General features: G+C 43.9%; 1 protein-coding gene and 1 non-coding gene across 2 annotated transcripts; one reads left to right on the forward strand and one right to left on the reverse strand.

Moving 5' to 3' along the window:
• Positions 1–2580: 2580 nt before the first annotated feature.
• Positions 2581–13435, reverse strand: TBPL2 (TATA-box binding protein like 2). The gene is made up of 7 exons (XM_026056167.1): positions 13385–13435; positions 9814–10220; positions 8668–8755; positions 7858–7949; positions 6415–6582; positions 4724–4818; positions 2581–2877 (listed from the first exon to the last, which is right to left on the reverse strand). Exons 1-7 carry the CDS (start codon positions 13433–13435, stop codon positions 2798–2800), a joined length of 981 nt encoding a protein of 326 aa, XP_025911952.1. The 3' UTR covers positions 2581–2797.
• TRNAG-UCC lies at positions 13248–13319 on the forward strand. Its single transcript has one exon. It is a non-coding gene; the product is annotated as a tRNA-Gly (tRNA).
• Positions 13436–14707: the final 1272 nt, after the last annotated feature.

The following is a 14707-nucleotide window of genomic DNA, read 5'->3' on the forward strand; positions in this document are numbered from 1 at the left end:
AAAAGCAGCGCAAATAGCGCTTATTTTTAAAGCCTTTGTTATTTGCTCTAATTTATAGCTCCACGAGCAGCCCAGGGCTCTGCCCCCTTTCTGACAGGGCTTGTCCCCATCTCACTAACGGCTCCCTGCGTTAAACAACACCTGTTTCTGCCCCGCCACCCCCGGGGCACACTTTGTTATACCTGCCCCCCGCCAGCCTTGCTTGCCCCTGCATCGCTGAGCCTCACGAGGAAATAACGTTTTAAACAAGCCAAAGAAAGAAGCGTAGCCCAGGCTGCAGCATCCGCCTGCAGGTTTGTCATCTTGCTTGGTGCAGTGTGCGGTCATCGTTAATCGGTTTTGTGTTTTGCTTCGTCGGCTGATGGGTGTTTGGGTGTACACCGCGCTTCTCCTGTGTCACACACCTACAGCGACTGTATCATCTCTCTCCAGGGCAGCACACAACTGAACAGCAGCAGTGCAGTGTTGTGGCTCCATCTGCAGTCATCATCATTACAGGCCCAAGGGGCCACTTGCACCATAGCCAGCCACTACCACATGGACTACGTATACCAGTGAAAATAACCCCCTTTGGCAAGTACTTACAATAACATTAAGAACACAAGATTCATTTAAAGGTGCAACTATTGACACACATCCTTGGATGTGACAGGCCAGTATGTTTCCTCATCCAGTCGCAAGATTGGAGTCAGGGGTTAAACAGGTATGATCAATCAGCATCCAAAAACAGAGCCAGTTCTCTGTCRGAATAAAATAGGATATTAAAGACAGAGTCCACACAAACCAAAAGAAGGAATAAAGAAAGAAAAAAAACCACAACCCCCCATACCATAGTTTCCCCTTTCTACTGTGTTTATACTAATGTTTTGTAGCACTTAAACATCACTACATGGGTAGAACCAAGATATTCATTTTCTTAGGCAAGAGTTACCATAGCAAACATTTTTCAGTAGCTTAATGAAAACATACAGAGGCCAGTTCTTATCTTTAAGGCATTATCCACATTTTCAAAGAGCATTAACTTTACTGGTAAAATTACATGACAAGCTCTTAATGAAAATACAGTTCTATTTCTGAAAGAAGGCTCATCTTAGATAAACCTTTTCCAAACACCCCCCCCCCCCCAAAAAAAAAAAAAGGTTATTGCTTTTCCCTTACAGGGATCCTTGTAACTCGAGCTTATCACCTTTTACAGCTATAGTGCAAATAAAAGTTCAGCCCATAGCTGTGGAAAGTCTACAGCATTAAAAACAAACAGAAAAGTAAGCCTCTGTTTAGAATAGATTTGAATGTGGAAATCCACAGTTTGACTATGACAAAGCAACTGATAACATAGTTAAGACCTGCTTATCACAAGGAAGCGCATGAAATTTTTCAAGTTTTTTTCCCAGAAGAGTGTAGAAAGTTACACAAAACACTCTTGAGACATACTGCAGAAACAGAAGTTGAACTCGCATCCTTGCTGATTGGAAGTAAACTCACAACAGCAAAACTAAGCCCAGTAAGACTATGACACCCTGTTCTGTACTGAGCCATTGCCCATATTGTATATTTGTATTGCAAAAAGGAGAGAGGCAGGTTTTAGCCTGGGTTACATTAAAGTCATCTAACAGCAACCTCTAGTGGCTCAGGAAGAGCTCATTCCCTGTTAGATCCAGCTTCAGCAGGAAACAAGGGGAAAACACAAGACAAATCCCAGAGACACTAAAGCCCTGTTTTGGGGAGGAGAGGCAGGGGGCAATCTTGTTTCCAGAGACTCATAGGAGGTACTACCACAGCCAAGAAATAGTCTTTATACCGTTAATAGTCACTTCACCAGTCTGAGCATGACACCTTTTGCAAAAAAAAAAAGCCTTGAATTCACTTGGAGGTAAAACGCAAAAGGGAAAGCACAAGAACCCCGCTGTGTTTTAGCTGTGAAGTTATCAAATGCCTGGACATAGTGCCATTGTCTGGATTCTGGCTATGTAACCCAGATGATTAAACCTTGAACGTTAAGACTTTAAAATAGACTTTAGGAGAATTGAAAAGTCATTTCCTAATGCGCATGCTTCTTTGGGCTGAACAACATCCAGCTCCCATTATCTGAGAACTTCAGTAATACAAGTGGGTAGCATTTTGTTTAAAACAAACAAACAAACAAAAAAACCTTGTGTCATGACATTCCAGATAGTTTGCTTACTTCCCCCCCCCCTTCTGGGTATGTTCCAGCACTACCAGTGACCTTGAATGTCTTGGCTGTAAAGAGTACCAAAACCATTACGCAACAGTTTATCCAACCAGTGGGGTCAGAGGAGGGACTTGGTAGACGTCCTCTACAATCACCGTCTCCAAAACATTGAAATCAAGTCATGTTGGATTTTTTTTAAGCTATATTGTAGACAAAAATACAGTTTGAGTTTAAACATGAAAATACAGCATTGTAGGAACTAGAACTGCTCGGAGGATATCGGCAAAGCTAGTTCTGAGAGCAGTGTTGATTCGCCTGTCCAACAAGAAGGAAACATATGCTTCTATTACAAAATACTTAAGTGCAACCTTAACATGCATTTCTATTAAAAGTGCATTAATTTGGCTAAATTTTCAGCTTGATACAAGTTGTTTGAATTCAAGTGGATTACAGACAGCAAGTCTCCAAGCAAAAAACCCTTTCACAAACTATAGAAAGACATCAGCATTTTTGGTGTTCAGAATAGCATAATTTGCTTAATAATCCACAGGTTTACAGCTGGGTACAGGAATACCATGCACAGCAATACAAACCCATGTATTATTCTTAGTTGCTTTGTGGGCCATGTTATGATGCTTTCTTGAAACCTTTTAGAATGGGATAGATGTTCTCAAATGCCTCATAGATTTCAGAACGCTCTTTTGCTCCTGTAAAGACATGTAGGAAAAAGAGATGAAGAATTAAGTGTTGAGAATAACTGAATGCAACTCAAAACTAACGATGAGATTACAAAATACAGGAGTTTAAAAGTCACTTTAAGAAGCATTGTCAGAGATTCTTTTTTAAAAGCAGAATTTGTATTGTGATACTTCTGCCACCTCACAAAGAACAGAATTTCTATTTTGCTTTCCTTTAAGATGAGACTAGATTTGTTTAGTCTGTAGCACAAAAACAGCAGTTGGCTACTCCTGGCAGGTGCAAAACGTTGGCAAAAAAAATAAAAAATAAAAAGAGGCAGCTCAGAAGAACCACAGCATTATCTGTTCAACAATAACAGCTTTGCCTATTGATAAGTGAAAAGCTGGAGATAAGAAATGAAGGGCATTTTTTCCAATACTGGAAGTTGATCCACAGCTGATTTCAGAACTGGAGGGGAGGAGTTCTGAGGAACTGTGGGGTTTTGTTTGTTTGTTTTAAAGCTTTGTTAAGTCATCTGCAATTTCTAAGCCAGCCTTATCCATGTTACCACAAGCAAATCTTTAATACAAAGCATTGTGCATTAACTGTACTGCAGTAGACAAGAACATTCCTGGCCAGTGACAGTACTTTACCATACTAGTGTAAAAAACATTAGCTACAAGCAAACTGCATTTAAATGAGCTAAATAGCTGGACTAAGTAGCACTCAGGATGAACTTCTAAGCCTTCTCCTTTCCACAAGGATATGCCAGAACATACTTGGTCATGACTAATTCATTTGAGTTACCACAAGAACCTTTCTTAATCAGGAGGGGAAAAAAAAAAATCGCAGCTCAACAAATTCAGTTTTTTCATTACAGTTGGGCCCAGCGTTCAGAGAGAAGGACTTAGTCCTTCCCTTCCCTTAGTCCTTCTGGGCCTGCTACACATTCCAGAGGGTGTTGCAATTAGCATACCCAAAATGTATTCTGCAAATATCAGCCGAGTGGAGCTGACCAATATGATTTCACTGGACCTAAAAAGGTGGGGGGAAATTGAGGAGGCGGCATTTAAGCTTTGTCCTGAGTGCCCCATAGTTCAATTAGTTGAGCTCATTCATGATTTATGACTGTGAGAATCTCTGGCTCAGGCAGGCCCTTTCTCATTTGTCTTTCACATACCACAAAGCTCTGGTGTCAATATACATGCAGCATTCAGTTCTTCTGGGAAGAAGCAGTACTATTTACCTTTCAGTACATCCGAATAAAAGCGTTTTCCTGTGTTTTACAAAAGAATGTTTAGGGACATGCACTCAGGAATTTAACTTGTTCACAAGGGATCCGAAGTACAGATATCTGCTGAGCACACTTATTCAGTAAGGCTTTCACTTATGAGTGCTTTGCCAAACAGTCTGGAATGGGTTCCTACATCTCCACCCTTTCCTCTAATAATTTCTAGTAAATGTTGTCAGTGAAGTGTTTTTAAGAAGTTTGCTTCCTGTCCAAACAATTTTAAACTGCTGTTATTATGGTATCCGTATTTAAGCAACTGAATAGTTACTAGCATGTCAGTATCCTGCTGGGATTTGGTACATTTATGCAGAGCATAATGCCATATGTGTCAAATAAAGATACTCCAGCTTAATGACATGGAAATCTGAGACACTATACAAAGCAATATGAGATTCTAGTGCCACAATGCTGATTATAACCTGCAGAAAACACAAATAAGTATATAAAGGCATCAGTAGGCATAAATAAGCTTGCTAAGTGGCTTTACTATGGCAGGATATTAGTTTAGCTAACGTTCAACTTAAACACTTCCTTAGAACATATGGTAGCACTTAGTTACAGCTGTGCAGAGGGAGACCACTTACCAGTCAGTACAACTTTTCCAGACACAAAGATGAGCAGCACTATCCTAGGTTTGACCATCCTATAAATAAGTCCAGGAAAGAGTTCAGGTTCATAGCTGTTTAAAGCAAACAAGAAAGATTAGTAAAATATAAGCATGCTTCAGTGTTGTCTGCATGAAGTGCTCTTAAATTACATTAACAATAATGTAATTACAGATCTTAAGCTAGCTACTATAGAAATGTAGGCTGGGTTTTAGGCATCTTGAAGGGAAACCTGGCAAACCCTGCCAAAGCTAGTAGGAGTTCTCCGTGCTTACTTTTAAAAGACTTCCGAGTCTGCTTTTCTATAGTGCTGAAACTATTAATGTAACCTTCAAACAGCCCTCAAACCCTTCTTAGACTGCAAAGAGCCCTTATTCTGAAGTGCTTTGTGCAACTAAGACAGGAAGACAGCCAAGTGCATCTTTAATATATATTTAGTCTTTCAGCCAAAGCAGCCTAAAATTACATGCAAAATATTACGTGTAGTGCTAAAACACCCACGTGGGATTTTTTCCCCCCTCTGGTATTGAAATCTTCATCCTTTCCTTGGTAATGGCAGTAACTAGCTTTGAATAAACCCATCCTGAAGAAGGCACAGCATGTCCATCACCCAAACACAGGTTTACTTTAAATTAATGGGTAATGAACATACAATCAAGTAAGAACCAAAGCGATATCCCAGAAACACACCATACTCTGTTTTGTATTTTGCAACTGGAGTCTGGCTTCACCCCTGAAGTTTAAAAACTTGATCTTTGCAGACAGACATCTAGTTTGATGGGAGTTATGTCAGAGGCCAGCTTAGCTAAAGACTTACAATGAGCACCTGACCTCTGCCCCTCCTCCAAGTAGCTTAAGAGCTGCTTTAATTAAACCTGAATTGTTTAATCAAGACTTGTTATTTGCCTGTTGACATGGTCTGCAATGAAAAAAAAAAAGCACCCACTAAGGGTAGACATTACACATAGCTAGTCTAGTAAAATTCTAATTACTAACACTGCTCAGATTAACAAAAACCTCTGGTACACATTTCTTTGTGAATGTTTGTTTGACACAATCCTCAGTGCTGCTGCAGACAGCTATACACAATCAAAGGCGGCCAAAAAAAGTCTCTTTTTTAACCAATTGAGCAGAGTAACTATGAGCTTCTTGCAAGTCTCCAGTCTCATCTTAACCAGATCTAACGTGCATCCAGTTTACCCCAGAAGTGATTCAACAGTTACGTAATACACTCCCAGTTACAAGGATTCTAAAGCTGGTGCTTCTAGTGTCCCTGCAAGGAGAAAGCAGTGAAAACACCCAGGAGAACAATTTAGAAGGGCCCTTTGCTGCTGCGTTGTGCCAGTCACTGTTCCATGAGCTGAGAGCTTTACCGTGAATTGCTGCACATCATCATGGCAACTTATCACAGGGTCATTTTGGCCTATGCCTTGCTAGGAACAGGAGTTACTGCAAGAGAGAAACCTTATTATCCTTATTGCAACACACGGCACCCATAGCCACTTCATGCTTGCTGAACCAGTTCTGGTGAGCAGAAGACACACTATGTATTCAATATCCAATTAATTACTCTTTTGCCAGGTTTGTACAGCCTCAAATTTGAGTCTGTTTACAGTTTACAAAGACACTGCCTCAAGCTGCATGGCGTTGCAACTCTCACTGCCACTTACCTACTGAACTGCTGGTGGGTGAGAACCAACCCTTCCAACCGGATGGGGAACCTCACGTCACAGCTCCCAACCATATTCTGTATCTTGAAGTCCAGAAACTTGGCAGGGAACCCAAGCTTCTGCACCACACGTGCATACTTCCTCGCTGCAAGCCGTGATTGCTCTTCACTGAAGGAAGAGCAGAGGGGGAAATAAGCTTTGATTACTGGTTTCTTCTGGTTTTGAACCTGAACTTCAGTTTGCATGGGATGGTATTAACACCTTTTTGCTGTAAATCAACACCCAAGCTTGGGATAGGAAAAGTTGGGTTTCTTCAGAAAATAGAGATGACTTTGACCTTGAGGTTGCTGTTCATGTTAAACACCTGGAGTTTTTGGCTGTTTCTTTTTAAAAGCACCATGAGACTCTGTCCAGATCAAGAAAGATCCAAAATGCACCTTCAAAGACAAGCTGGGGACTAAGTATATCGATTGTTTGATACTAAGCATCACCAAGACAAAGGTATGGCACATGAAAATTCTCTTCATACCCCTACTCAAGTTAAAGTCTCAGTGCTCCAGAGGCAATTACTTTCCTTCCTCCTAACTTCCACGTCTCACACAAGGGAGACCACCTCTGTCTTTCAAATTATCCAATTTAGTCAACTCTCAGTTGGCCTAACTGGTCCAAGTTCCAAACCCTAGCCTGAAGATTTCTGCTTCTTTCACACTTTCATACTTAGTCTTGTATGGTCTGCCCATTATGGGAGTCAATCTGCCAAGAAAGTACTCTCTCTTCCTACAAGCCCCAACTTCTCTATTTAGGTAATTTTGTCTGCCGCATGCTTGTTCTGGAGTAACCATATTGCACCAAGCAGCCAGGTGCTAGCAGGAACATGCAAACAACTATGGTAGCTTTGAGGTAAAGCCCAACCTTCAGCGTGGAAGTTTAGACTGACAAGAATGAGCTTAAGGAGAAGAGGTCTCTTAAACCGTAAGTTAATGTATTATCCCATTGACATTTAGGGCCATAAGTCAATGAAGCTGCTGAATTTGAGGACAAGAGCTTCAAAGTACAGAAATAATCTTTGCTTTTCTCCAATTCCTATTTTCTCTGGAGGCAGATCTGTTGGACTAGTGAACGCACACTGAAGAGAGACTTGACAGACACAGGTTATGTCCTGACTCACTTTAAAGTCAGTGAGAAATGCAAATAACCCCTTAACAATTCCTAGGCATTTTAGCAGCTTTTCTGCTAATGTCTGCTCAGCTCAAGCTATAATTGGGAGCAGAAGCATGCAGTTCAGTAATTGCTAAACTCCCACCATGAAGCTAAACATTTTCAAGATCAGCGCTTCATCTTTTCCTCACAATTACGGCAAGCTCTTTGGTAAATAATTTAATCAAGGTTTTCCGTCAGAATATTGTTATAGCTGCAAGACGCAGGCCCGGGGGGTATACCTACCTTTTTGCTCCTGTGCAGACCATTTTTCCTGAACTGAAAATAAGGGCTGTTGTTCGTGGTTCCCTGATTCTCATGATCACAGCAGCAAACCTCTAGAAATTCAAAGTAATACCTCACAATGAAGCTGGGGGATTTAGCTGGTACCATATTTCAGTTCATTCTTTCAGGAATTATCACCTTCAAGAAGTTCAACASAGCATGAACTTGCTTTGTAAAAGTGTTTATTTACTACCTTCAAACAAGAGTCTTCTTCAAAGACATGCGGATTTAAGAACACAGGCACAAGACCACTGCCCGTTTCCTTACATTTTGTTTAACAGCCTGGAATCACTTACRGTCACCCCATCCATTCTCAGGAAGTTTCTACAGTCTAGGCCACTTGCTAGAAGCATCACATCGTACCACAGCTTCCTCAAAAGCCAGTCTGACTCCCGTAATTCCCTTTCCTTCACCCAGGAGTTTTGGGTTAGGTCTTTCTTCCCCCAGATGAGCCATTTCAGCTGGAGGTAGCAGACCACAAGTGGGAGAGGCCACCTCCTTTCTTAAAATGCTTGGAAACATCTCACTGCAGGATCACCCTGTGCACTTTATTCAAAGGAAAAAAAATTCCATGGGACCATAATAATTTTTTTTTTTTTTTTTTTTTTTTAAACTTAACACCTCCAAGTTGCAAAACTTTTGTGACTTTCCCCTATGGATCAAGACAGCGCTATTAGAAAAGGGAAAAAGCTCATGGGAAATCTGTATTTTTTAATTCAGCAGCCCTAAGAAAGGGAAGTGGGGATAAAGCTTAAAGTCCTTAAGATTTACCTTTGGGTTATACTCCGCATTTCTGGCATGCAGAGCTATGTTCTTCAGATCTAGTTTACAAGCCAAGTTTACAGTCGACACTATGTTCCTGAGGAACGAGAGAGGAATTTTCTTATTGCAAAAGCAAACCATTACACAGCCAAAACCCAACATTATTAGCTTAGTGTGAAGTCACAGTCCAATTAATTGCCATCAACTAATTTCCTGCCTGCCTCTTTCCCACTCCAACACTAAGCTACTTTTGGCAAAACTTAAGTAATTTAATATCAAAATTAAGGTTTCTCACAGCAGAAGATATAACAAAGTTCCAAATTATTAGTCCCTGCATACTAAGCCTGCGTGTCTTCCCAATAAATACATCAGCAAAGTCTTTTAGAGCTTTGTAAACTCTTAGTAATAGTGCAATTTAAAGTTACTGCAGCACTCTTAAGGTAGATAAGGGTATCTTATTCTCTACAAGTATAAACTACTCCATAGTTGCTCTAGTGTAGACAAGACAGGATCCTGTAACAAGGCCCTTTCCCTTGCTCAGTTAAGGCTGCCTTTCTGCTCTCAGAGAAGAGCAGATTTACATCTTTAGACCTCTGGGGTCACTCCAAGATCCTCCTTGCTGGAAAAAGGCCTCCTTTTCAAGTGGGGTTTTCTTTTTGGTCTTTTTGTTCTGCCGGTTGCAGTAACTAGCAATATATACTATATAGTAAATCACTTCTACCAAACAGTTCTCCCATGGAAATTCTTCATCTCCTGTTTCCCAGAAGAATATATTTCCCTTAGGAAGCCAGAGCATTGCAGATACTCGCTCAAACAGCATGTTTATCAAGTCCACTCTCCCTCATTTTTCTAAGCTGTGTATGGTTCTATGCCATGTCCATTTTTGTATTAAATTCATTGGCATAGTATCCAGTTGCCTTCCTGTATTGTCTATTCATTTGTTCCACCTCTCAAATAAAAATAATAACAATAGAAAACCCTCACACAGTGTTTTGGGTGGGCTTGTTCAAGACCAACCCATACTTCCTACGTTCTCTGATAAGTAGAAAGTCAGGGCACTTCAAGCAAAACACACCTAGTCCTCAAGGAGATTAGGCTTCAGCAAACATGGTACCGTCCCCAAAACTATTACCTATGTTACACGGATTTACTTACTGTAACTGAGGAACTATGCCAGAGCTTTCTGATGCAGGTGTCACAGGGGTCATAGGTGTCATTGGTGTCAGAGGAGGACAGACACCGGATGCGTCGGAGGATGGCTGGGTTGCATCTGGATATGACAGACTGCTTTCATCCATGAAGATACCGCTGTCCTCATTTCTTGATACTGACCCATCAAGCTCTTTTTGCATTTCATGACCATCTTCAGATGGATTTTGTTCTCTGTCATCTTGGCTAATATCTGGAAGAAAGCTGAGATCCACAGAAGAGAAGTCTGGAGGAAGCTCTTTGGGCTGATTAAACTGAGAAGTGAACAATGCATCTAGAGTTGTCGGAATTGGAAGGTCTACATCATACGGGCTCATGGGAGTAAACAGCTGAGGACTAGTTGAGAGGTCATCCTTGAATTAAGAAAAAAAGTGTCATTAAGGTTTTTGTATTAGAACAATTACTTCAACTGAGAGCCTGAATTAAGATGCATCTTCTGTTCAGTGAGGAAGTTTCAATATTTCTCCTCCCTGCACATACACATTATAGCAAAGAATACTTTTAAGCTTTCAGAGGTGTTGCCTGACTGTCTTGGCATATAAAAAAATCAAGATGATTTGTCCCCAGCACATTTTTATTTTTATGGCTCAAGGGTCAAACTAGCAAACAGAACAGCAGCCCACAAGTTGCAGGTGATGGCCCAAACCCACCAGCTCCAACTCTACTGAAGAGTCAAAGATGGAAGATATGAAAAGATGCAAGAAACGGTGGCCTTTCTATAGCAAAGATGTGCATGCTCCCACTGCATTTTACAGGCAGTCTGGACCACACCACACCACAAATTGAGAAATATTGTAGACCTTCGTCGGTGATTGGAGGAACAATGTTGGCATTTTGCCCTTCACAGCCTTTGCTGTGCCTCAGTTATAAGCAACATAATTGCTCATGACTTTTTCTGTGGAAGACAGCCGGCATTTTCTGGCTGGCTCTAACCCTCATTCGGTATTTTATGATTTCCTCTCCCTGCTCACAGGGGGACAGCATCAGTGTTGTGTTAGATTTGTGCAACAGAGGGCAGCAGTTCACAGAATCACGAGCAACTTAGGCATTCAGCTGCTGGCAGTACCAGACTAATTTAAGCAAGACACCACTTGCAAAGCCAGTGTCCTTTCCCAGATCAAGCGATTAAGGCATGCAACACATCTGCAAGCAAATTCTTGCATGCTGATGTCCTCCTCTATCGATAACAGCTGTTTAATTTTTTTTTAAACATTTAAAAGGCACTGGAATACTGAGGAGGCAAGTGCTTAAGAAAGGATATATTCCCTTATTCATCTGGGTACAGTCCTCTCATTAGTGGAAAGCTTCTTCTGGGAAGGTCATCTCAGCAGCTACCCACAGTGGGCAACCACCTGGACTAGATGACCCATACAAGCAGTCTTGTGTTCATTTAGGTATTTTTAGGCTTGAAAGCCAAAAGGACTCGGAAATCCAAGCGTGTGTTGGAGCTGGGAATGGAGCACAAGACAGAGGCCCTTGAGCCAGCAGTGCCTGCCCGATCTCCGGAGGGAGCAGAGTTTCTGGATCAGCGCGTCGCAGCCCGCAGCGGGTATTGCTGTGCGTTCTGTGCTCGTCAGCTTACTTCGCAGTGCAGTCGTGTATGCTCTGCACACAGGGAGAGCTCTGCTCCTAGCTGCTGGGCAGCATATTTTTCTGCAGACACTTGGAAAATTCTTAAGTGACAAAACCTGCTCAGAGAGCCTTTACTAGCTTGAATACAGATGCAGCCAGGTCTCATTACAAAAAGCTTCATGAATACCTAGATTCAAAACTGCTTCTTCTAGGTACAGAGCCCCATATCAGATCATTTGGGGTGGACTGATCCTGAMTAAATCTAGACACTCCTTAACCCCTTTGCTCTCTGGAAAACAGGGCCCAAGAGCACTCCAGATCAGTAAGTCAGATACAAGTGTATTTTAAAGGAATAAACAGATACTTACAAAGAGACAATATGCTATGGAATAGCTAAAATACATCTTGTTTAAAAATGTTTTTAAACAATGTTTTTATTTAAATATTTTCGGTGTTAGCAACAGGGGAAGGAAAGCACAGTCTCTGCAAGTCCTCCAATACACAAAGATTTAGCTGTAGAGGAGCTGACTAGGAAAGTTTTCCACAAACCAAGTGACACACAGAGGACAGCACAATAACAAAAACAAAAAACCAAACCAACCTCATCACTGAGGCTGCAGGACTATTCACACATCATACTCAGGGGCATCAGAGAATATAAGAGTCAAGAAACAGGATGTAAAGCAAACAGTTTGTGACATAACTTGAAGAAGCTGATGGAGAAAACAGCAGCATATGAAGCCACAAGCATTAAACAGCTGAAAAACAAAAGCAAAACAAAAAAGAAGCAGAAAGTAAACTACATAAAGGAGAGAGAGAGAGAGAGAAAGCAAGTCTTCCTTTTGCATCAGGTTTCCAGAGAATGGCTTTAGAAAAAAGCCTTCCAGGGTTAAGCACTGTGGAAGATGGCTTCTTGTTAGGCAGATGCTCAGAGGCTGTGAAAAGGGGGGCACAAGACCATGTTTATATTGGGCTGCCTGCCAAGGGTTATTACTACAGACTCTAGGTTAATTAACTTTTACTGACGGCCCTATCAGCTGCACAGCTTTGGAGACCTCCCAGCGGCTCCCTAAAGGAGGTGTCAGACATAGCACCTGTCTGAGATCACTAAGTTGGGGCAGTTTGGGGGAAACAGCCATTTTCACTCYCATTGCAGGAGTCCAGGCAACCCAGGTAGACATAAATCAAAGCCAGCTGTTTTAAGCAACAGACTGAGTTTCTCTCTCTTTTTTTTTTCCCCCTCCCCCCTCTCCAAACTGACACCCCACACATTTGCTGCAAGTAGTAACCCAACAAGCCTGAAATGCAAACTTCAGTAGCTTTTGCAAAAGCTGGGTTATAACTGACTGCATTAGACACCTTACAGGGTTGTATTCAGAGGGCTTTACCCCCTGCTACTAGGAGGTTTGTGGATTTAAAGAGACTGGCTAAACCCTTTCCCCGAGCTGAAAAATAGCTTAAAACAGGATGCACCTCATCAGTGAAAAGCAGAAGGGCACGCAAGGAAAGTGCTGGGCTGCAGCGTGGGCACAAGGCTCGGCTGCAGCCCCTCCCCTAGGGAGCCGCCTGAGACTAGATGGGCCATTTTGAACAGAGAAAAAGGAGATTTTTAGAAAGAACTGCCCCCTCGGTGCCAGGGCACCCTGGCACACAGGTCAGCCGGGGCAAGCAGCGTTCCGCAGCGGGAATTCACGCTTCGCGGCGCGGCGATGCCCTGCGCGGGGCCCTGGGGCGCCCGTTCCCGCAGCCGCRGAGCGGGGCCCGGCGCGCTGCACTTGGGACGCGGGCGGGAATCGCTGCACAGCGCGGCGTTGGTGGTATAGTGGTGAGCATAGCTGCCTTCCAAGCAGTTGACCCGGGTTCGATTCCCGGCCAACGCAAGCTACGTTTTTTTCCCCTTCTTTCCCCCCCCCTTTTTTTTTTTCCTTTCCTTCCCCATCCCTACCTGCCCGGCGCAGCCCTCCAGGTACCGCTCCAGCGGCGATGCACCGTCCATGGGCGCAGCCGCCCGCGCAGGGGCTGCCTCGCTGCCCGCCGCTGCCGCCTTTAAGCGGGGGGCGGCTCCGCACCACCTGCGCCCCCCCGGGGCTGGGGCAGGTGCAGCTTGTCCAGGGCCGTGGGAGCGGGGCGGTCCCGCCCACTCTGTCCTGCGGGGCACGGGGTACGTGGGTGCATGTGGTATGCAGGGCCCACATCGTGGGCAAACACCCCCCCGCTAGCCCCAGCCCGTCGCAGCCCCTGGGCTGGGTGCCAGAGGTAAGGCCCGGACCTGACACAGGTGGGCAGTGGGGGAGGTTTTGGGAACGGGTCGGAGGTGGCTCTCTAGGAAGCCCGTACGGGATGTTTCTCCCAGAAATGCTCTTCTGGTGCCTGGTTATCTGAGCAGAATCCAGCCCGAATACTCCACTTTAAATCTGAAGCAGAGCTGAATTCCCAGTCGATTTAAGACGCACAGAAAGGCATTGGTGTGCTGGGGGATGGAGCTGCATCGGGGCCAGCACGGTCCCTCACTGCTGTGATTTTTACCCCTCTCAAACAGCCCGGATCTGCCTTTGAGCTGGACACCTTTAACCTGCTTTTGGTCGGGTTGCCCGTGGGGGCTTGCTTGATCTTGGGGCAGCACTAGGGATGGCAGGGCTGACTCTCGCGCTGTGCAAGAGCCTACGAACACCGCCTGCTCGCGAGCTCCCCTTCCTTCTGCTGACCCCTCTCCCCTCTGCAGGGCTGAAGATAAAAGAGGAGTCAGGGCTGCAACTTAGACCTGGTAAAGATAAAGCTTTACATCTAGCTGGTGCTTTTCAGAGAGCAAGTGTAACATGCCCTGAATTTCTCCCACCTGCCTCATTAAGTGCAATAACTCACACCTGGCCCCATGAAAAGAGACCGTTTCCCTTTAACAAGCTCAGGGCAAGACTAAACCCCCCAAACTCAGGGCATTGCAACGAAATGACCTATTCTCAGCTGGGCTGGTGCTGCTAACACTGCCGAGGGGGGAGGAAGCAAGTATTCCTTGTAATCGCTGCCGTCCTTGCCTTGGAGTTGTTTTCCCCGTTGGTATCTATCCGTTTCTACCCCCCGTGTTAAGGCTGGCTCTCGGTGTGCTGCACCCCATTCCCTTTTCAAAAAGGCTCCTGTGCTGTGAGCGGCTCAGCAGGTGTGAGGCAGATCAATGCAAACCCTCCGCCGCGTTCCCGGGATGGATTTCCGTGTTGTGTCTGGGAGCGCTAATTGATGCTCCAGGAGTGCTGTGCTGCCTATGAGGCTCGGG

Source organism: Apteryx rowi, unplaced genomic scaffold, assembly GCF_003343035.1.
Source record: "Apteryx rowi isolate R43461 unplaced genomic scaffold, aptRow1 scaffold_13, whole genome shotgun sequence".
NCBI lineage: Eukaryota > Metazoa > Chordata > Aves > Apterygiformes > Apterygidae > Apteryx > Apteryx rowi.

Excerpts from the sequence above, each read along its gene's own strand:
- TBPL2 (XM_026056167.1), bottom strand. The coding sequence starts at position 13,435 with ATGGACGGTGCATCGCCGCTGGAGCGGTACCTGGAGGGCTGCGCCGGG. Across the intron at positions 10,221-13,384 it reads TGGAGGGCTGCGCCGGGCAG|GATGACCTCTCAACTAGTCC; the intron begins GTAGGGATGGGG and ends TCTTAATTCAAG. Across the intron at positions 7,950-8,667 it reads ATGCGGAGTATAACCCAAAG|AGGTTTGCTGCTGTGATCAT; the intron begins GTAAATCTTAAG and ends TTGAATTTCTAG.